The sequence below is a fragment of the Podarcis gaigeae genome (assembly GCF_964106915.1).
Source record: "Podarcis gaigeae genome assembly, chromosome: 5".
NCBI lineage: Eukaryota > Metazoa > Chordata > Lepidosauria > Squamata > Lacertidae > Podarcis > Podarcis gaigeae.
This window is the reverse complement of record NC_139681.1, coordinates 33,026,674-33,049,894: the sequence shown is the minus strand read 5'-3', so window position 1 is coordinate 33,049,894 and position 23,221 is coordinate 33,026,674. Positions and strand designations below refer to the sequence as shown.

The window sequence follows — 23,221 nt, the reverse complement described above, 5'->3', positions numbered from 1 at the left end:
CTTGGCGGGCTGTATCCATGTTTCCATGGATGCTGCGGGTGTCTCTCTTTCCCATACCATGTTGGTATAATTGCCTTTTGTGGTTCCCCCCCTTCAGTCCCAGATTCTGCTTAAAGTCAGGTAAAGGATTATTCAGCCAAGTCTTAAAATACCAGTTGGTGGGAATCACAAGTGGGAAGAGGGCTATTGCGCCCATGTTCTGCTGTGGACTTTTTTGTCCGACGGGCCACTCTTGAAACATATTGGACATTGTGGGCTTTTAGCCTCATCTGGCCGGGATCTTATGTTTGCCTATGCCTAACATTTCCACCAAAATTGATGGTCCTTCAGCTGGATTACGCTCTCAGCTTTTTCCCTTTTTACTCTTATGTTGCAGGGGCTCCAGGTGGGACTTTAGTACACTTCCCCAAATTTTGTATGTACTAGGTGTTATCTGCCAAAAGTACCACTCATGAACCTGACAAGATGGGCTCTGCATTACAGCAGCTTATGCCGCACTCAATGGTTCAATATTTATTTACCTTTTACCTTTTATTAGCCTTTAACTTGCCACTTAAAACAAAAAGCCCACAGCTGACTTACACACAGGACTGGTTACTTTTGTTGAGGTTTTTGATTTGTTTCCCCAAGTAACCTCCTTAGAGCAAACACAACCTCTATTGTACCACTGATTTCAGCCATTAGGGAAGAATTCTCATGCACATTCACCACTGGAGGAATACCAATAGCTGCCTTCCTACAGCAGATGAGACATTGGCAACATAAAGCCAATCCCTTTGCTTTCAGCAGAGGGAGTGTCCCTAAGGGCTGATAAAGATACTTAAGAGTTCTATTCACCAGCCCCTGCAAGGAGAATGGCTAACAATGGAGCAGGCCCCAGCAGAGCATCTGATGCAAGGCCCCTTCGGTGGTGGCTTTGGGAGTAGCTGTGGGGCGGGAAGATAATTCAGATAGGTACAACACACAAGGCCTTCTGCTCTTGATGGGATGATCTCCATTGTACTGGTAGACATGCCCATATCCTTTTGAGGCCTATATGCTAGTTGGTTTAAACCCCATTTGACAACCTGGTCATGAACAGGCATTTTCGGCTACAGGTCAATTGGCACCCTAGGCTTAGCAAATTTGAAGAGGCAACCACAGAATTGCTGACCAAGGTGTCCATTCCAATCTTACATCAAAGCAAGGGCCTTTTCTCTCCAGCTCGCTCCCAGCATCCAGGTTCCTAAGGCAGTACAATCTGAAGGAAGGAAGTATGTCCAGAAGATGTTTGAAAATTGGGATTCGGGTGGAGAGAGGCACAGTGGGAACAACAGAGTGCATTGTTTCCCCCTCACTCAACCATATTTGAAAATAGAGGCCGCAGGCCAAATCTGATTCTAGGAAACCTCCAGTGTCCCAAAGCCCATTTCAGAAATCAATCATCCAATTTCAGAAGTCAATCATCCAACTACCATCACCTTTTTGCAGCCCCAGTTAAAACACTGGCAAGGAAAAGGAAGGAGAGAAGCAGATTATTAGAAATGTTTTTATTAGAAAAGTAAAAAAACCAACAGTTGCATAGGAGTCTTCAAAAACTTGAACATCAAGTGTATTCCATGTGAACTGTAACCAATGGAAGCACTACAGACCGACTGCGAGGGTTCCTGCCCCCCCCACCCAACCCCAGCCCAGCATCACCTCACACCTCCCTCAAACATACATCACCAGGATACCCAACCATGACAGAGCACACTCCACCTTGTGTGCCCTGTGCCTCCCACACTGGTCTCATTCAGGGGAAAAATAAACACAAACAGAGCTGCGTAAATGATGCATGGTGGATTTAACGCCCCCATTCATTCAGAAGTCCTTATATTTAGCTGCCCTAGTGTGTCAGTAGTGGAGCTTCTTCATGCCCTTCTGTTCAAAGCAATGCAACACATTCTTGGGTCCCTTTAGACCTTAAAACACATATAAACAATTGTCCATGCACCTCACCACTCACCAGATATCCATTGATTACTATCTAAGTTTTTTTTCTTTCCGATTTCTAAAAAAAGAAAAGTTTATCACAAAAAAGCAGGCAACCTTCATCTATCCTTAGTGGCAGCCCTGCTGTTATGTCATCAGCTGTCAGGGGAAAAAAATACTGCTAAAGTTGTCCCACATGTCAGACAAGGATTTTTTTAAAGCTAGCACATTGTTTCCAGGGGGCTTTTTTTTGTCAGTTACTAAAAAGCAGAGTGCTGTTGTTGTTGTTTTTAATTTTCAAACCTTGCCTTCCTCCTCCTCCTCCTCTTTGGACTACCTGCCTAGTATCACTTGTTAAGTCAATCTTCCATCTAAATCTAACCTACAGTGGCTCAAGAGGACAGCTGCGTCTTGGAAACGGCTTGTGTTCCACAGCCCTTTAAACACGCCTCCTCCCCACTTTGGACCGGTGCTGGCCATTATCTTTAAGAGAGTAAATGCTCAGTTTTAATTCCAACCAGGAGACACTTCTCAGCACTCTTCTATGAGCAACTGCTCAGAGCTATACAGTTTCTTTTTAATGACCCTGAAGCCAGTGCTGAGCTTCAGCGATTGGCTGAAGCCTGGAGAAAAAGCAGAGCCGGAACTAAAGAGTCCCTGGATTTTAGGCCAGAGGCGGGAATCCAGTCTTAGAACAAGAGTCAGCTGGAAGGTAGGCACCAGGCCGGGGTCCACAGCAATCTGCCCCACACTATGGCAACCCTTCCCTTGTTCCACGCACAAGTCGATGAGGGCCCCCCTCAAGCCACAGGGCTCCCTATAGGCCAAGTGGAGGAGCTCCTTGCCAACTTGGGCGATCAGCTGGCTTGGCATGAGGAGCCTAGAGGAGCGGTTGGCGTTGATCTTCGCTTTATTCAGACTGACTTGGATTAGCTTCATGAGATTGGCACACAGGAGCTCATCCTCCGGATCATTTAACAAGTCAAAGTCCGGCAAGGACACTTCATCCAGATATTCCTGGGCATCTGCAAATGAAGGAGAGACAACAGCCCCGTGACTACTCTGCTGCTAATGCTGCTGCGATACCTTTATTGCCACCACCACCCCCGCCAAGAAATCAAAACAGCTTTGTGCATTTCGTTGTTTTTAATTGGTAGAAGCCATTCTGGGCAACAAAAAGATCACATTGTAAGCTTAAGGCAGCCGCTTCTCAGCAACCCCTCTGCTAGAGAAGGCAGGCAACAAAAGGCAGTGGCTGCTTGCTGGTTTGCCCATTAAACATACATAGCACTTTAAATTCCTATCTTGACCTGTAGTTGCCCATAATGCTCACTCCCCCACCCCCCCATCCTCCTCCAAGGCTTCACTAAAGTAGGCCAATTCTGCATGCACTTAAAATGGGAATCACTGAAGAGCTCATTTTCTGCTTTAAAGGGGTGGGAAAGGGAGTTTTTAAACGGAATTAAGTAAACATGATAGAACTCCACCCCCACCCCGTCTATGTATGCAGGTCCCCAAAGCTCCCCCTACATTAGCATCCCTAGTCACCTCCCCCCAATCTGCTTAGACGTGGTACCCATTACAAGCAGCTCCCCGGCCCCAATTCTCCCAGCCCAGACCCGCATATGGAGGCCTAGGAGCCCGTTTGCAGACATTAAGACAGACACCCCCGGTGAGAAGGAGAAACCCCGCTTACCCGCTTCGGAGCTCAAGCTGCTATCCAGGGACTCGCAGTCGGAGCTCTCCAGCCGGGCACTGCGGCCGGCGGCCCCTTGGTAGGCGCTCTCCTTCCCCCAGGCGAAGGCGGGCGGGTTCTCCCTCTGCTCCGGGATGGGAGGCAGCGGGGAGGAGAAGCTGTCCCACGAGACTGGCATCGCTGCCCTTCTTCCCACGGCCGCTTTTCCACACCGGGGGTCGGAAGACGGGTGTCCGCTACTGGGATGGACGGCTCTGTAGCAAAGGGAAAGAGGAGGGCGCAGGTGAGGATCGGAATGGATCGGATCCCTACGTCTTAAGACCAGCTCCAAAAGATAAAGGACAGCAGACTCGACCACGGGACCCGTGCAAAACGGGCATTTAATGGAAAACCCATCTACTTACCGGCTTCAGGGCGCCCGTCGAGGAACCTAGTCGAAGCAGCAGCGCTGAGCCGTACGACCGGTAAGAGGCGCGCAGCTGCCCGAGCGACCCCGCTGCCACCCAACCTCCCTCCTCTGCCCTTTCTTTGGCACTGCGGTTCCACCCCCCGTCGCTCCGCCTTTAAATAGTCGGGTCAGGGGGTGTGCGCGCTCGGAAGCCCCGCCCCATTCCCTCCGCCGCCTTCGCCGCTTCGGCTCTCCTGCTCCGCCGCAGCTCATTGGCCGGGAGCGGGAGCTGGGCCGCTCCAATGGAGAGGGAGCGCACGTTCGCAACGTTCTCTCCTGCCCGGTTACAGCAGCCTGGGACACGCCCCCTCCACCTTCTCCTCCTCCTCCGCGCTGTTCTTGTTCTGCGGCTGCACGGGGATGGGGGCGGGGGGAGGCTTGTGGCTGCGGCGAGGGGGTGGCGCAGGCTGCAGAACAATAGGCTGGTGTTGGAAGTGGGGGGGAGGGGGGAAAGGGGCGCATAACAATGTGTGTGGCACCCACCCCTGAACTTCGCACTCCTCGATGCCCGATTGCAAAATTGCGCGTTTGCAATTGCACCCGGGTGCAAAGCCTGCAGAGTTCAACGGGACATCGCTCCCAAGTAAGCCCGAGGTGTGTGCATGCATTTTAGCGCTGCGTGCAAGCAGAAGGTCCCACGGACGCGTTTACCTGGAAATCAAGCCCCCAATTGTGTGTGACTGAGAGAAAGCCATGTAAATAACTCCCGCTAGGGATGGGAAAGGCTTACGGCTGCCAGTCAGTGTAGGCAGCACTAAGCTCGATGGAGCAATAGTGTGTCTCAGTATAAGGCAGCTTCCAAACGGGGGAGGGGGGTTGCTTCTGAGTAAACTCCCTTCAACGTGCATGGGATTCTAAGAGTGGGGAAGGCAAGCGATGGATCCGTCGCTGGGCGCCCATATCACGTAGCGAGCAGGCTCCGCTACAAACCAGTAGGGCCTGTCCTCCTTATAACGCGCACTAGGATGGACGAGGAAAGGATCGGCGCAAGTCTACTGAAAAGCCCGTCCTATTGTATTCAAGTGCGGCTTACACCCAGGTAAGTGTGGAGTTAGGACCGCAGCCTTACAGAGTCAGTGGCGAGGTAGTTTTCATAGAATCAAAGAACTGCAAGGGACCCCAAGGATCATCCAGTTCAAACCCCCCCCCCCAATGTTGGACTCTTCCCCCCCCCCCCCAACGTGGAACTCGAACCCGAGACCCTGAGATTAAGAGTCTCTTGAGTTCTACGGATTGAGCTACCTGCTTTGTTCTCAATCCCAGTGTTACGCACGGGATTTCTCTTTCTCTCTCATGAAGCTGTGGCTCCTTTTGCATTTTGTTTTCCCCAGACACACAATAGATTTGTAGTTAAAAGGAAGGACACCGGTATATCTCACACACCCCGATCCTAGGCCAGAGAAACCCCTTGGATTTCAAGAGAATATCTACATGATGCGCACGTAGAAACGGTTTGGCATCTGTCTGCCAACTTTAACTATAATATACCTCCGGGCACTTCCAAAGCTTAAAGGATCCGTTTCCTATTTACAGTGTTCTCTCCCAAAGACCTTAACCATGTAGATATATGGCCACGAAAGTAACAGTTGCATTAGCAGTCAGGTTACATTATTTTGACAAGCAGCCGAAGAAGTGAATCTTCCACAAAGCGGCCTGTAGAGGGATGTGTGCGTGTTTTGTTGCTGCAAAGATCAGGACACTCCCCCCCCCCCGCAAAAGTACTTGGTATTATGCGCATTTTCATCGGGCTTTTCCTTGCAATGCACAAGAGGAGTGATGTAAAACCCGTGTCGGACTCGGGTTCACACGTTAAGTGTTGGCCACCCTGCCAACACTTTGGATCGCCAAAAAATAACAGGCGTTTTATTATTATTGCGCCTGCACTGACGTCAGCTCATGTCTGGGCGCTGGTGCGCGCAGGGCCGCGCTATCGACTGACCGCCGCGGAGCTGATAAGGGCGGGTTTTGTTGCAATTTCTCGGGTAGAGGAGGAGGAGGCCGGTCGGTGCGACGGCGAGCTCGGCACGTCGGGGAGCTCCGTAACTCGAGCCGAGCAGTCCAGCCGCAACCAGAACTCACACGGCGAGCTCGGCTGGGCCCTAGCGCCTCCCGGGTTCCCAGCCGTGTAAATTGCTGCGGGAATTGCATCATGAGCGAGGGGGGAGGGAGGGAAGAGGAAGCATCCGGAGCTGCTGCAAAAAAGCATATCGTTTCATCAGAAAGGAGGAAACTCCATATAATAAACTGCAGGACCTTTTCGAGGGCTGAAGGCCGGACTGACTCACCCGAGGTTTCTGGAAGAGAGGGCACTGAGTTTAGATCATGGGTAGGCAAACTAACGCCCCGGGGGCCGGATCCGGCCCAGTCGCCTTATAAATCTGGCCCATGGACGGTCCGGGAATCAGTGTGTTTTTACATGAGTAGAATGTGTGCTTTTATTTAAAATGCATCTCTGGGTTATTTGTGGGGGTAAATTTGTTCATTATTCCCCCCCAAAAAAATATAGCCCAGCCCACCACAAGGTCTGAGGGACAGTGGACTGGCCCCCAGCTGAAAAAGTTTGCTGACCCCTGGTTTAGATAAAGATGGGTCCAGTCCAATGCAGGCTTCACACATTAATTAGAGGGGGGGGGGGGAATAAATGAGTTCTGAACATACTAAGCGCATCGACCTGGTGTCACAACAAGTTATTGGTTAGGTTGAAAGAGCAATGAGCCAGCGTTCGGATTTCCCCAAAACTTTTCTTCTTAAGTTCTTAAGTCAAGCAAAACCAAAACTAAAACTAAAACAGCTGGCAGCCCTGGGAAATGGTAACTTGGGAAAAGGTAACTTCTCCGTCCGGCGCACCAAACTTTTTCTCCCATCTGCTGATGGTGGCAGCAGACCTTAGCAGATGGCTAGCCAAGTTGCATATATTTTGTTTTCTCCCCCTCCCCCCGCCCTCGCTACGCTTTCTCTGGTCCATAAGTTTGGCTCCTGTTTTTATTTGCTTTTATATCATAAATGCTTTCAAATAGGCAAAATAAAAATATTCAGTGAGAGCAGATACGTTTTTAAATGAAAATAACTGGGGGTGAAATTAAGCTTGCCAAAACAGAGAGGAAATTTGAACAGGTATGGGAGTTCTGTGCCCCATGGGACGCGGGTGGTGCTGTGGTCTAAACCACAGAGCCTCTTGGGCTTGCCGGTCAGAAGGTTGGTGGTTCGAATCCGCACAACGGGAGTGAGCTCCCGTTTCTCGGTCCCAGCTTAGCAGTTCGAAAGCATACCAGTGCAAGTAGATAAATAGGTACAGCTGTGGCGAGAAGGTAAATTGCGTTTCCATGCGCTCTGGTACTCGTCACAGTCCTCCGTGCACCAGAAACAGTTTAGTCATGCTGGCCGCATGACCCGGAAAGCTGTCTGCGGACAAACGCTGGCTCCCTCAGCCTGAAAATCAAGATGAGTGCTGTACCCCATAGTCGCCTTTGACTGGACTTAACCATCCAGGGGTCCTTTACCTTACCTTACCCCCCCCTTTTTTTAAAATATACCTGTGTGCCCTATCCTGGGTTTCAGTTCACAGCGCTGCATAAATTGAAAAACAACAGAGCAGGGAGGAATACAAAAGAAGCCTCTGCCTCTTCCCTAGGCACCCTCCAGAACTTGACACCCTGGCGCCCCGCTCCACTAGCTTCTATGGGTAAGACGGCCCTGAGAACTGGTCCCCGCAATCCATTTAAAATGTGTGTGAAGCTGACTTAGGTTTATTTCCATCCTACTCACGCACATCAGTGGCTGTGTTGTGGTACATGCCCAGGCAAAAATCCACCATGCCCTGGCAAGTTTTAGGAAAGTGGGCCAGTCCAAATCCATGTGTCAGGAGATTTGCCTTAGTTTTGTCTCCCCCATCTTGGTGCCCTCTAGATTTTATTTATTTTTTTGTTACTACAACTCCCATCATTCCTGACTATTGGTCATACTGCTTTGGGGTGATAGTAGTTGTAGTCCAAAGCATTTGCAAGGCACCAGGCTGCCATAGCCTTTGCATTTCTGTTTATGTTCCCCACATGCATGTAAACAGTGGGACTGAGATGAAGACGAAATCTAGAGAATTCTAATTAAAATGTCTCTCAACCTGATAGTAATAATGCTGCTCAGCATTTTATAGAGTGCTTGAAGACTGCTCAGAACACTCAATCTGTATTATTATCTCAATCATTCTTAAAAGAACCCTGTAGGCATGCCAGTGTTATTACCTTCATAATGCCAATGGGAAGAATGGAGGAGGGGCAGGCTTCAAGATCCCAGCTGGCCTAAGGGCATCTTCTGAGTTCAGGGATGAGGTGAGATTTGAACCTGGGGAATTCCCAGCTCACATCCTGAGTCATTCAGCTGCTCTTGATGTGTCCGTCCTATCCCAAAGTGACCAGATTTCTCATCAAAGGCAGGCACATTTATTTAAATGTTCACATGTTGCTTTTCCAACATTCAAACTGATTTCCACCTGTAATTTAAGATTTTTGTTTTAAAAAAATACAAAAAGAAACAGTGTGTGTTCCTTACTTCAACAAGTTACTGTTTTCCTCCATCCTTCTCCAGAATGGCCCCCGTGATTTAAACTAGCCTGGTCCCATTGTTGCCTCGCAAGGTACCCCAAATTGCTCATCATTCAATTATTTTCCTGGCAGCATCTCGTTTTGCCCTTACGTATTTATTTAGGAAGTTTTCTAGATTGCTCAATCACACAATGCTCAGGAACAGTGTACATAACGAAAACAGCCATAAAACACAGCCCAAACCTATGCAACTCTCTCTGGGTTTATTCATGCTTACCATTTCCCTCGCTCTTTCCAGGCACAGGACTGTACAGTGGTACCTTGGGTTACATACGCTTCAGGTTACACACTCTGCTAACCCAGAAATAGTGCTTCAGGTTAAGAACTTTGCTTCAGGATAAGAACAGAAATTGGGCTCTGGCGGCGTAGCAGCAGCAGGAGGCCCCATTAGCTAAAGTGGTGCTTCAGGTTAAGAACAGTTTCAGGTTAAGAACAGACCTCCGGAACGAATTACTTAACCCGAGGTACGACTGTACTTGAAAGCTCTGTGTCCAGTGGTTTTGTTTGTTTGTTTTGCCCCAGAGTCCCCCCACCCGTGAAAACCCACTCTTTAGCACTCAGAGCAAAAGTCAATTTTTGCTTTCCACAAATTTGTTTGTTCCAATTCAGCGCTAAAGAGCGGGGGTTTCCTTCTTGTGGATAAGCCCCACCCCCTTCACATACACGTCTATTCCAAGATAATCCAGATTCTGTGGTTTGTGGATTGCAATCACAGAAGAATTCAAGTTAATCACACACACACACACACACACACACACACACACACACAAACGTCCTGCAGCTTCTGATCCTGCTTCCCCAGCCAATTTAGTGGTGCATAGGGTGGAGAGAGAGGAAGCCCTACTGTGCTAGCGGTAGTCCTTGCATGGTTTTATGCTAGCAGGACCAGAATTCTCCTCCACCACCCCCCATCCCCATCCATTCCGGTTTCCGGACTGCTATGCCATTTTGGCCAAGAAAAAGTTAAGTGAGTGCAGCTAAATCAAAGTCAAAAGTCTGGTGGTCTAACCCAAACCAGGCCATAGAATAGAGGTGCAAGTGATTTAGGCGCCACAATAGGACAACGAGAATGTCGTTTGTATGACCGTGAGCAATGGAGCGTTCATCCAGCATTCACCCGGATCCACTTTTTGCTGCATTTCCCAGCCACTTTCTAGACATCAAAAGGTTGAGTTTCAGAAGTGGACTTGTAGGGTGACAGAGCACTTTAATCCACATTAAGCTTTATAAACACGCACCCAAAGCCCTGGTAGGTGCTTAAAACCTTCCAGCAAAATTCAGCAGGCTAGAACTGTACAGAGGTGGAGGATCTCCCCACCGCTGCCATGTCAGTGGCTGTATATGTCAGAAGTGGAGAACCTGTGGCTTTCCAGAGGGTGTGCAACTTCAGATCCCAGCTTGCTTGGCCTTGTGTCAGGACATTCGCCTTTGCTCATCCTTCCCCACATTGGTGCCTTCTAGATGTTGGTGGCCTAACCATTCTCACCATCCCTGACCACTGGTCACGCTGTCTTGGGATGATGGGAGTTGTAGTCCAAAGCATTTTGGCCAGGGGCGCATCATGTAGGTAGCTGTTTCATGGCTGTATCTTCCCACAGTTCTGCAGGGCAATTCTGAGCTGAAGAATGGCAGGAAGGAAGAGCTAAACACCTGCTTCTCCCTGTGCCACTGTCCCTGAACAAAACTGGAGCCCCGTGTCTGCTTTAATTGTTGTTGAAAGTCAGGAAATTTGATTACAGACCTCCTGTGTTGTGTCTGTTTAGCCTTGAATATGTTCCTCCATAAAATGTCCCAGAATCCTTTGCAGCATGATAGGGTTCAGTGCTGGACACTAAGGAGCTCTTCTTCAGCCAAAAACTCATGTAAAAAAAATTATTATTTAAAAGCAGAAAGATGGAGGGATTAAGTAGGCAATGACTTAATGATCAGATTCCTTTTATCTTCATAAAGCCAATGTTTATAAGGCATTGTAAACCAACAAAGTGCACCATTGAATATAGAAGATTATCCATCTGCCCAGCACTGTTTCCTCTCTCGTTTGAACCTGACATCCTGGTTGTGACTGCAAGCAATTGCCTTCTATTAAGATATTCCCCCGGTTTTTCTCTCCCTATGGAAACAGACACTGGCATTGCTATAGAGGCTTGATGTCAATGGAGGGGGGTGGGTTCTTAGGACAGCAAATGAGAGAGGAGGTGGATTCGTGAATCAGCCTTTCTTTCCTGGACAACTCTGAAGGAAATGATTGAAAGCCTCTTCCAATGGAAATTTACAGGTATTTTTATTAGCTGCCATAAAACAAAAGGTAGCAGCCCTCGGACCACACTTAGAACCATGTGGTTCTCTCTATGTGGTCATGTGACCTTGTGTGGGAATATCGTGACACCCTGGGTTGTGAAACTGACTGGCAAGGGTGTATAACCAAGGCTGCATGGACAATGTGTAGCATCATTGCTGATAACACGGACACACAAAATAGTTCAATCCACAGATTCATTTGTTCAGTAGCATGTATTTTCAGTAGCAGGGAATTCACTTCCTTAGCCGTTCACTGTCATAAACTAGACTGATGTTAAAATGGTGGCTTCTACTGAGGAAAAAGACCCCCTGCATCCAGCCCAGCCTTCAGTGATGATGAGACTTGAAAAGTAATGAATACAACAAACTTTTATAAGCCCTTCCGCTCACCGCTCCTGTAGTGCTTTTTTACTACTAAATTACCCCTGCAATAATGAGGACTAAGAAACTAAATTAAAGGTTTTATACATTCTCACAATGTTCTGTGGGATGCACAAAACTGCTTTGCGGACTTTCTCATGGGACCTGCAGGATATGCATTACAAACCCCATATATAGTGGCTCATAGATTGTAAAGTCACTCCAAAAAAACATATACACTGCAGAGAAAGGCGTGTTTTTGTGTGTGTGCGATGTAGGCAATACATTATAGCTATTTACGTTGCATCTGTTAAAATACATGTAGCCCTTGTTTAAAAATCCTTATTATTGTCTTGATATGTGAAAGCTTGCAAAATAGTGTGTGGTACTCAAATAAGTTTTACCTGTTGAAATGAATAAAGCTAACTTAAGTCCTATTCATTAGCTTCAGCAGATGAGTAAAAATGAGGACATCCCTTGGCTGGAATTCAAAGTCATGCTGTGTTGAATGTTCCACCTCTACAAACCTATTAGCTTGCCAGACAGAACAATCCCCCCTCCCCCCTGTGTGCTGTTGTGGGGGTTCCTCCATAGTTAATTTTGTGGGGTTCAGGGGGCAAACAGAAGGAGGAGAGGGGTTCATTAGGTTAACCCCAACCATTGCTTTTAGAAAAAAAAATGATGGTAAAATACAGACTTAAAAAGCATTTCAAATCCCCCCTCTTAAAAAAGCACAGACTCTTGCATGGCTGTGAGTATGGAGGACCATAAACGTCCCAGTCTCTGAAAAGCAGTGCAATCATTCATATGTTTTCAGTTGAATGCCACCCTTTTTTTCTGGCTGGTGGGGGGCTTGCTCTCTTTCTTTCTCTTCCGAGGGTCCACAGGTTGCCTTGGGTCATATCCAGTAGATCCTATGAAGTAACGTGCACCCTGGTTTATCTTCCTAAGAAATCAAAGCAGCTAGCCACATGAAGACCAGTAACACAAGAATCATGTCAAGAAAGTAGCCCCAAACAGCAGCAGACAGGAGCAAAAGCAAAAGCAGCCAAACAGATAGCCAAAGCTAAGCAAGCTCATAAATGTCATAAAAAGTAGTAAAATCAGAAGCAGAACATTGAAAAGAAGAGCCTAGCCCCATCAAGGCAGCAAACAGAAGGGACCGAGACTGATAGTAAAAGGCCTCTCTGAAAAAGGCAGGTTTTATTTAGGCAGCTGGAAATATTCATGGTAGTATCCAACATTAGTTATACTCAGATTAGATCTATTTAAATCAATGGAGTTATGTTGCTTAAATCTGCTGGTTTATGATTAACACTGGGTATGATCCTCAGTGTTGGTGCTACAACTGAAAAGGCCCTGCTTCTTATGGGTAGACTGCCAGGGACGGTTTTGTAAATCATGTGTGTTCATGTGATACACCATCACTGCAAAGGTTCCGATGCATTATAAAGGTGGTATATTCAAATAAAGTGTCGTTAATGTTTAGATGCAGGGAATACAGCATTTTCTTTTGGTCTCATACAGTGCTCCTTTTATTTTGGAACTCTTTAGCTGGCAGCCCCAGCGGGTGAATGAGGAGGCAATAGCAGCGAAGGGGATGAACGGCAGGGCCCCTGTATCAGAGCACACCTTGACAGATGCCTCAGTCATGCTGGTCCTAGGCATCATCTCTCGTTGGCGAGAGAATATGCAGCAGAAACTCAGGTGTTGAGTGGAATGCAGGTGTGCGGTGGGGGGGAAGATGGAAAGACATATGGGAGATGGTGGTCTTTAAGTTGCCCAGGTCCCCGAACCACTTAGGCCCTTAAAACCAGTGGCGTAGCGTGGGTTGTCAGCACCCGGGGCAAGGCAAGTAATTTGCGCCCCCTAACCCGTGGATTTGCGCCCCCTAACCTGTGGATTTGCGCCCCCTAACCCTAACCCCCAGATGTTGCGCCCGGTGCGGCCGGCCCCCCTGCACCCCCCACGCTACGCCACTGCTTAAAACTAAGAACTAGCATCAGAACTGTTTCCTCCCAAGCTGTACCTGCACTGTTCTGCTCTTGAAGCCAGTGATTCAGCTGCAACCTGACCATTTCTCTACATCTAACTTTAATAAAAAATAAAAATGTGGCATTTTCTGAAAATGGTTTGTTCAAGCGTCCCCTGAAAAGTCTGGCAAATGCTCTAAAATTGTGTTTACCTAGGAAGCATGCTGTATTAGCTGATTTACGTTTTGCAAAGTCAAAGAAAAGGAACTGGACAAGTTAAGCATTTGACGCCACTGGACCCTAGGATGCAGATGAGTTTTATATGCTACAGATGGCGCACCATCTGTGCCCTGGGCTCAGCCTCGGGATCTGTTTTTAATGCCAGGGCTCTGAGTCCTGGAAAATGTGAAATAATCCTAACAAAACATGCCTTTGAGCATGTGCAGAGTGTCCCCTGCTCCCCATGGCCAACAAATAACCACAGCCTTTCTCCACACACCTAGGACTATGGAACGGGGGCTTCCAGGACAGATGGCATCCTTGACCCCGGGCACACCTCTCCTGTTTGAATGTAAGCACTGGTTAGAGAAGGAGGGGAGGAATTAGGCCAGCTAGTTCTATTTGTAGATCCCACTAATGACTCAGCATGTCACCTTGGTGGCAACAAGGAGGAACCGGGTTTTTGCTCCAGGGAATCAATCTATAAAAGAATTTAAAACTGTGTCTGATGCCTGTGTGGTGCTCTCAGACAGGTTTATACCTGAATGGTGCTCCTGTATGTCCAAATCTGCAATTTATTATCAAACAGCCAAAGATCAGAATTTGTTAAAGGCTGGGAAGCATTTCCTATGGAAATGTAAACATCTGTATTAATTCATTGGTAGCACACCCTCAATGTTTATTTTACTGCATTACTAAGGATAACTTTGATCATTGTGGAAGTCAGTATATATTTTTGAGCACTGTCCCTTCCTAAGGGATTAGTTTAGGAATGATGGAGCGGAAGATACATACTGCTAGGCAAAGGCTTCAAGTAGCTGAGGGACACATATTTAAGCTCAACCTGTTATTTTGCCCATGATTCTTGTGCCGGCCGCAGATTATTTGTGGGGGGACTCGTACATCATTTGACCTCAATTTTCTCAGGACAATCGGTCCACTGCAGCTGACCTCAATTCCATCCACTGAAGTCATTTGTGTTGACTACAGACAAGCTGGCGACAATTCAGGGCGGGCTTGATTCGCGTTCATCATCGCCGACAGCATAGGTGACCTGGGAAGCAAATGGCAAGAGGCACGTTGTGAAGGGAAAGGTGCTGAGAACAGGAAGGATGGTTGCAGTCTGCACAGGACTACCTGTGATTATCGAATGTCGATAATACACAGGATGGCTCTCTTTGCTGCCTGGGGAGGGTGCTGTTAGCAGGGAAGAAGTTAACCCTTTACCACCACCACCCCGGCACCCACCCAACAGCTTATTTCTCCTTGTTCAAATAGCAGTTGTGGGTGGGTGGGAAAGCAGTATTCATTAGGACCAATGGCACAAAGAATGAAAGAGATCTAAGAAGACCCCACCTTAGCCCTGCTTAATCCTGGCGAAGAGGAAAGAGACACACACAACCACAACATTCTCTTGCCCATGGTTCTGGCAACAAGGACTTCAAAGCAGTCAAAAACCTACCCTCCTTTTCCAGTACAGTCTCCCGTACTGCTCTCAGGTTTCAGCCTTGCTGAAGCTTTTAAGTGGCCGAAATCTTTCAAGTGAAGGTTTGTATCCCAGTCTGTATCCATATCAGACTCAACAACAATGTTGTTGTTTTTTAATCAAGGCTTTTCCATTATTGGGTTGTTTTTTTAATTGTCAAATTGCCTTGGGATTTTTTTTAATGAAAAGCTATCCGTAAATGAAATAAATAAACACATGAATAAACTGGCTGCCCATTATATATTGTCGGTGAAATAATTTCCTCACGCGAAAGTAAATTCATGTAGGTTTTCATTCTTTGCGAGGAGGCGGGCGCGGGGAGGAGAGATGGTGTCCTTATGTTGATTCACATTTACTTGCATCATATTAGGAGACAAAGCAACATTTTGTGGGGGAGCGGAGTTTTGTCCATTATTGGTAATTGTCAAGCGGCTAAATAAATGAATAAAAGCAACAGCTGGGGGAAAAACCAACAGCCTAAAACTAATGAAACATTAGCATAAAAGCCACATAGAACAGGGACTGATCTTATGGGTTAAAGCAGGCTTCCTCAACATCGGCCCTCCAGATGTTTTTTTGGCCTACAACTCCCATGATCCCTAGCTAGCAGGACCAGTGGTTAGGGATGATGGGAATTGTAGTCTCAAAACATTTGGAGGGCTGAGGTTGAGGAAGCCTGGGTTAAAGCCTGGGCGAATGGATAAGTCTTTGCAGGATGTTTTCAGCACCTGATGGTTGCTACTTCACATATGGCAGAGGGAAGGGCATTCCATAATACAGGGGTAATGGCAGAAAATGCCCGTTTTTCAGGTCACCGCTGGATAATATTCCATAGGGGGTGATGTCACATGTAGAATTTTCCCACAAGTAGAATGTCCACAACAGACCATGGAGCTACCTAGCAGGAGATTGGATGGAGTTGGCTCTGAGGCCGTCCACCCCCAAAGGATTTAGAAGGATTCTGGCCTGTGATGTTAGAATCATGACTTGCAGGTCCTTCTGGTGCTCCAGGAAGAAGTAGGGCGTTGGTGCCTTACCTTCCGGGTTCCTGTTATTATACGTCACAAGAGACCACCTGAGGAGCCCATCTTGCCATTTCTCAGTCTCATGGTATTAGGCTGCTTGTGTATGCAATGAGAGGGAGAGGTGGGGAAATAGAACATGATGTGGATTCTCCTTTCTTGGATGTTTTTAAGCAGAGGTTGGATGGCCATTGGTCATGTATGATCTAGTTGACATTGTGGTTGCATTAGATGACCCTCGGTGTCCCTCTACAATTCTACAATTCTATGTATTTGTTTATTTTATCAACTTAGATGCCACTTGCCAGCTCTACAGCTCCTAAAAGGCTATGACATTAAAATAACAAACAGTCATCCCATGTATGCCTTGACAGAAAAGTCTATCCAGGTTCTAACTGGGTAAGAAAAGAAAGCTGAAGATAAATCTAGATACAGAAAGAAATGTAAATCCTGGTTCTCTAAGCCACACATCAGGTGATATACCTGTCTTTGGCCTTATGATTTACTGATGACCAGTTTTCCTTAATTTCAGATTTCATTTCCCCCCACTTCCTGGAACTCTTGATGGTTGCATCCAAGAGATGTCTTTCCTCAAAAGCTGAAAAATAGCATTTTATTGCAGCTTCCTGTTGTTTCATTCCAGTGAATGGGCCTCTGTACCTTCAGTCTCTAGAACACTTGAACCAGTCTTTCTCAGAACCATCAATGGCAGCATAACACTGTTTCTGTTTTCACCTGGCTTTTTACGCTGTGCTGTGCTTCTGAAAAAAACATGTCCACTGGAACTGAATATAATCCCTGCATCAGCAACACACTTGACTGAAGGCAGAGCTGAGCGGGTGGGTTTAGACTCCTCACAGGGATTTTTGGGAGGAGGGGAGGTGCTGAGGAGCAGTTAAGGGTTATTGCAAATTAAAAACAGCTTTCCTCTCCAAGGACGTCAAGAGGACAACAGTTGAAGCTGTGCATTGTGGAAAGATAGAGTCAGTTACAGAGTAAGGTTGGGATCCTATGCCCACTCACTTGAGAATAAGCCCCATTGAACTGAAAGCAACTTTCACCTGAGTAGACTTGCATAGGATGGGGTGCAAGCAATTTATTATGGTATTATTCTGTAGTTATAGCTTCCCCAAACCTTCTTCATTTAAAATCAACTTTGAAAAAAACACAACAGCACTATGTTCTGTGATATTCTGTAGAGTAAGTAAAATGCTGGGTATTTTTGTAACAGAGGATTCAAACAGTCCTGACCTCAACTTTAAAACCAAATGCAAAAGCTACATTTCTTGCAAAACCGTTTTCTTTTCTTTTCTACATTCTACCCCACCGTTGGTGGCCTAAAGACTAGTGTAACAATACTGGAAGGAGCACATGTCTCCATGCACCCCGGCCAATTGCTCAGTGATCAGAAAACGTAACTTCTTTTGCGATTTATGAAAAAGCCACCTGAAGCAGGTGGCAAAAAGGGAAGAAAAGGGGACCCCGACTTGGAATTGTTTGCATGAAGTAATGACCAGCAGGCTTTGCTGGAACCTATTTTTCCTTTTTTCTCTCCCCTCCCCACCTGCTTCCGGTTTTGGTTTTGTTTTGATTGTATTTACTTTACAGTGGTACCTCGGGTTACATACACTTCAGGTTACATACGCTTCAGGTTACAGACTCCACTAACCCAGAAATAGTACCTTGGGTTAAGAACTTTGCTTCAGGATGAGAACAGAAATCGCGCGGCAGCAGCAGGAGGTCCCATTAGCTAAAGTGATGCTTCAGGTTAAGAATAGTTTCAGGTTAAGAACAGACCTCTGGAATGAATTAAGTACTTAACCCGTGGTACCACTGTACTATAAATCAATAACATTTAAAAACAAAAACAAAGAACAGTTTCACATTCCATCTGAACCCTAAATTGTGGTTTGTCTTAATTGTGTTTTGTTGAAACAGGCCAGCTTCATAACCCATGGTTTGAAGTTGGCTTGTTTCAAACTATTCGTATTTAGATCAATTGCAGTTTGTTAGATTTGAAGAAGACAACACGCTGTAGTTAGTAAGACAATGGAAGTGAAAGCTTCCAATCTCGTCCTTGTGGCTGTCTAGAGCAGTGTTTTCCAAACTTGGGTCTCCAGCTGCTTTTGAACTACAAATCCCATCATACCTAGCTAGCAAAACCAGCGGTCAGGGATGAAGGGAATTGTAGTCCAAAAACAGTTGGAGACCCAAGTTTGGGAAACACTGGTCTAAAGAAGGAGAGCATTTGACCCCAGGCTTTTTTTCTTTAATGATAAACCGTGGTTATTGTGATGCTCAAAAGTAGCCAGAGAATTGAAGACAGGAAGACAGAAGCATTATTTTTTTAATATAATGTGTACAACATAGAAGCATCACACTATTATAGGGTTACCAGACATCCCTGGCTCCCGGAGACAGTCCCTGGATTTGCAAATCTGTCCCCAGACAAATTCCGTCCCCGGAATGTCCCCAGATTTGCAAATTTGTCCCTGGGAAACGTGGCAGTGACAGCCTCAGCAGCCCGGAGCCAGCCTGGTAGCGCAGTTGGCTCTGGCTGGTTTCAGGAGCTGCTCGCTGCTGCCGCCACTGCCAGAGGAGAATTGGGGATGTTTGGTGGTACAGATCTCCTGCCCCCTTCCCCCTTTGTTTTGGCAGATCAAGGGAGGCTCGGGAGTCGCGGGTGGGTGGCTGTTGCCCAGGAGGGGCGTGAGGCACGCGGTTTCTCTGCCAGGCTAGGTGCAAAGCCCTTCTTTCGCACCCTGTGAAACATAAATGCACAGAGCTTTTAAAAAACTGGGCAATGGCCAGCCTGCGACTCCTGAGCCTCTCCCGATCAGTTAAAATGAAGGGGGAAGGGGGAGGAGATTGGAGGAGGCTCAGGAGTCACAGGCAGGCAGCGGCCGTTGCCCAGTTTTTTAAAAACTCTGCACATTTATGTTTCACAGGATGTGAAACAAGGGCTTTGCACCTTTATACAATATGCATGTGTGCTTGGGCCCAGGGTCTTTTGCCTCACCATCCCCACTACTGAAAAAAGTGTCCCCGGATTCATTGAAAAAAATCTGGTAACCATACACTATTATCCCTCAGATTTTAGTGATTCTTTAAAATCCTACAAAGCTGGTTTGACCAGAGATGAGGGTGGCATTTAACTAACTTTTACTCATAGTAGATCCATTGAAATTGATGGACGTAACTTAGTTATGTATATTCGTTTCCAGGGGTCTACACTGAGTAAAACTTTGTTAAATTCTATCCTAAGCATTGCATGGGGAAGAATGCCCGTCTTGCATTACTTTCACCTCTCAGGAATTATTGTTTGTCTCCAGTCTGAGGAGACATGCTTAGGATCAGATCGTACCTCACTTTACTTTGAGGAAAGTACAATTAGGAATTCAGTTCTGGTGCTTGTGCAGAGTAAAAAACACTGCGCAAACCAGCAAGTGAAGCTTTTCTCAGCATGGAGGTCAACAGAATCGCTTGTCAGTGCCTACAGATCAAACTGTTTTTAACGGCACAGCTACAGAAAAACTGGCAAGCCAATCTTCATGCAGCTTTAAAGGAAGAAAAAAATTCCCCAATGTTTGCATGCCCAGTCAGATCTAGCATACCTACATTTACTGCTCCTTAAGAAAAACAACAGCAATTTGACATCTTATTTTTTTGAACTGCCATTGGGCATTTCCCAAAAAGGGGGGGGGGGCTATATAGAAAGAAAAGGCACCCAGCCACTTTAACTCCAAGAAATGGGCAAATAGAAAAAAAGCAGTCTGAAGCACTGAAGGTGACTCATCCAAGCTGATTGATGCCTGTTTCCCTTTGGGGCAAGTTGGGGCATGTGTCTGCTGTGGTTTCAACCTGCTCTTACCTGTGGCTTCATTTGGTCTTTTGGATCATTAGGCATGCAGAGATCCCCTGCGAGCACGAAGGCCAGATTATCCATGGTGTAATTGGAGTAATTGCAGCAGGGCCAATGCCTGCAAGGGGTCCTTGCCGTCTGAACTTTCATTATATATATATATATCTCCCTTCCTGGAGGCAAGGTATGAATTAAAATGTGTAACCTGACAAGGGAGCAGGTTTTCCAGAAGTTGGTGACACAGGTTTCATGCAGAACACTTCCAGAAGTCTGAAGGACCTCCCACCCTGATTGGCCCTGAAGTTATCGTCTCCCACTCTTATTGCTTTTTTGGAGGCAAAAGGTGGCAAAGGAGCATATTCTGTTGCCTAGGACGAAAATGATGCCAGAGCTCGCTTCTTCCATCAGCAGCGCTTTTTTTTGTTTTCAGCTGGAAATCACTGGAACTCAGTTCTGGCACTTCTCGGGTGGGCGCCATTGTCCTCCAAGTGTCCCTATTTTCCAGGAACATCCCTGATTTAGAGAAGCTGTCCCTGTTTCTGATTTGATCCTGGAATGTCCCACTTTTCCTTAGGACGTCCCTATTTTCTTTGGAGAAATGCTGGAGGGTATGGAGTTATCTGACCCCCGAGCCATCTGAAGGCAATGCTGTATAGGGAAGGTTTTGTTTTTTTAAAAAAGTTTAATGTTCTGTTTTTATATATGTTTATATATGTTTTATATATATTCTGTTTTTATATATACTGGAAGCTGCCCAGAGTGACTGGGACAACCCAGCAAGATGTGTGGGGTATAAATAGTAAAATTCTCATTATGGAATGAGACTTCCTTGTTTTCATAGGAGAAATGTTGGACAGTATGTTATAAGAGAACAAGGGAGGCGTTCACGGCAAATTCTAGAACCTCTTTTTCTAGAAAAATAGCACTGGTTGTCACAACTCACTTTTATGTGTTGGTTTGCATACTTCCTGTGGGCGAGAGTGATTTTGAGGTAGGTGAAAGCAAACTAGAGAGCTGGTAGGTTCCTTCCCAGTCTTTAAGATACCACAAGACTTTTCTTTGTGGTACCTTCTTTCATGTGTTGCATTACCCCAGGGACCCCAACCACCTGGATCTGACCTTGGTAAGTGCATCCACAAGTTCTGTTTCATGTCCCCCAACATGGTACTGTACTTAGGCAAAGTATACCCATGAACAGGCCAGAGTTTTAGTATAGCCCAGTTTTATCCTTCTGGCCAGTTGCCCAGACTGGAGGATGTGAAGCTCTCACACAAATTGTGTTCTCGGTGTTATCATCATTATTTCCTCTCTTTTTCTACAGAGGAAAACCAGCAGATTGTAACCTTCAGGAAGGATAGTTCTTCAAACACAGCGGCAGTCGATGCTATCTGACGGAGCGGACTCTGGCCCATGAAAGATGGCAAGGAGAGACGTCCTTCCTTGTTGGTGTTGGCACGGTTTTGAAGCGAATTGGACAACGTTGGGTTTGGGGGATAGCTATGCCCCTAGGTTTGAGTAGCAATTGCTCAGTTTGTGGGGCACAGCAAAACCTGGGGGTTTCACTAAAAAAATACTACAAAACAACAGTTTGGCACCAGTTTGGAAGGGGTCCCAAATTTTGGGGTTCGTTAATGTTAAGTACGAACCCCGTTTTTGATGTATCAGTGGCTCAGTTTGTGGGGTGCTGCAAAATGTGGGGTTTTCGCTGCAAAACAACCTGCAAAACATGTGACGCAGGTTTGGAGAGGATCCCAAATTTTGGGGTTCGTAGTTAATTTTCCTGCGGATAAGCCACCTTTGGATCTGGTCTCCCTCTTAGAATTGCAGCCTTGGTTGTTTATCCGCTAAATTGGTTGGCTATTTGACTTTTTGTTGAACTTTGCCCTGATATCAGTATTAGTGAAGGATGGGTTATCAATCTTTTAAATGAGTAAATAAAGATTGATTAAAAGATTTATATGCCGTTCTTTTCAGTCTTAACTTTCACAAGCCTAAAACCACCGACCGCTGCCAAGATAGGCATGTAAATAAGAAGGGCACAAATGAATTCAGCAGAGCCCTCAAATGCAAATGCTTAACCCAGCAGAAAGCAGCCAAAGCCACTGGAATTAAAACCAGGCAGATCACATGGTGGAAGAAAAGCCTAGGCGAATTATGGCAGCGATCCTGGCAGTCAGAATGAACCTAGTGACACTATTTTTGCCCTTGTGCAATTGGCTCATTTCTTCCGCCTCCCCGTCTGCTTTTGTCTGATGTGTCTGCAGTAGCCGGGATTCATCTGGAAGGAGATCAAACTCCAGAGCAAAGCAGCACACACTGTGGTACTACCATCCCTGGAAATGGTTAAAAACGAAAACAAAAATTCTTGGGCTGCCAGGGATGTGCCTTGCGAGGCAAAAGAGGAACTCCTCCCCCCAAAAAACCATAGCCCTCCCACCCAGCTCCAAGGCAGGCATGTGCTGAGCTCAGTGATTTTTGCTCATCTGAGGGAGGGGGTTGGGGGGCCTGCTGAAATTGCACAGCAAAAGAAGGAAGCAGGAGCAACTATTCAGAAGTGCAGGAGATAGGACAGTCCTGGGAACTCCCTGAGGGCTGAAGGGATGCACTTAAAGGGTGACTGAAAAAGCCTTCCTGCCTGCGTTTATCGAGTTCTTCCTGTGTGCCGGGAAGGGAACCTGTGGCCCTCCAGATGTTGTTAAACTCTGGTACCCATAAATCCCAGGCATCATTGCTAACGGACAGGGAGGCTGGGAGCCAAAGTCCAACAGCAACAGGAGGGCCAAGCTTGTTTTATGCCTCCATGTAGCATTCTCACATTTTTCAGAAAGAGCCACTGAGGTGGGGATTTTTTTTTGGGGGGGGGGGACAGATGGCAAGAGACAACAGTGTTCTCCTCCTCCTAAGTATTCATGTTGCACTGCGGAGTAATGTGAATAAAAAGGCAAGTCTCCGCCCCAAGGAACTACAGATCAACAGTAGAAGGGACAAGAGGGAAGGGAGTTTGTTGTTGTGTGCCTTGAGAGACAATGGAGTGAACCACCCAGGGTGAAGTCAAACTGCTGAATGTTATCATAACTGCTACCTCCCCTGCATTGCTTTTGCTGTGTTAGCAGCACCAAAGTGACCTCTCTGGGGAACAAGCCTGGACAGTGTGTATGGAGGTCCAGGGCTGCCCAGACGACAATATCCCCTCTTGGCCTCGCTGAGGTGGTCCAAAGGAAAGCAGAGCAACACGTTTGTCACCAGCTTGGCTGCAGGAGTCGCCAGAAGGAGGCCTACAAGGCGCTATCCGACCATCTCAGGGAT

The 23,221-nt window shown here is 46.7% G+C and overlaps 1 protein-coding gene, 1 long non-coding RNA gene and 1 pseudogene across 4 annotated transcripts in view; 2 read left to right on the top strand and 1 right to left on the bottom strand.

Moving 5' to 3' along the window:
• The window catches only part of LOC310844480 (craniofacial development protein 2 pseudogene), a 72,663-nt pseudogene that overhangs the window by 13,522 nt on the left and 35,920 nt on the right, over positions 1–23,221 (top strand). The gene's annotated exons all lie outside the window — the stretch shown is intronic.
• On the bottom strand, positions 1,515–6,004 carry DDIT4 (DNA damage inducible transcript 4). Its single transcript, XM_083740797.1, has 3 exons — positions 4,054–6,004; positions 3,650–3,903; positions 1,515–2,978 (listed from the first exon to the last, which is right to left on the bottom strand). Exons 2-3 carry the CDS (start codon positions 3,825–3,827, stop codon positions 2,485–2,487), a joined length of 672 nt encoding a protein of 223 aa, XP_083596923.1. The 5' UTR covers positions 3,828–3,903; positions 4,054–6,004; the 3' UTR covers positions 1,515–2,484.
• Positions 5,051–21,791, top strand: LOC310845580. Of its 2 annotated transcripts, XR_014564839.1 has the most exons (4): positions 5,051–5,136; positions 12,908–13,060; positions 13,830–13,897; positions 14,473–15,083. It is a non-coding gene; the product is annotated as an uncharacterized lncRNA (long non-coding RNA). The 2 variants fall into 2 exon arrangements; XR_014564838.1 differs by lacking the exons at positions 13,830–13,897; positions 14,473–15,083 and adding an exon at positions 21,237–21,791.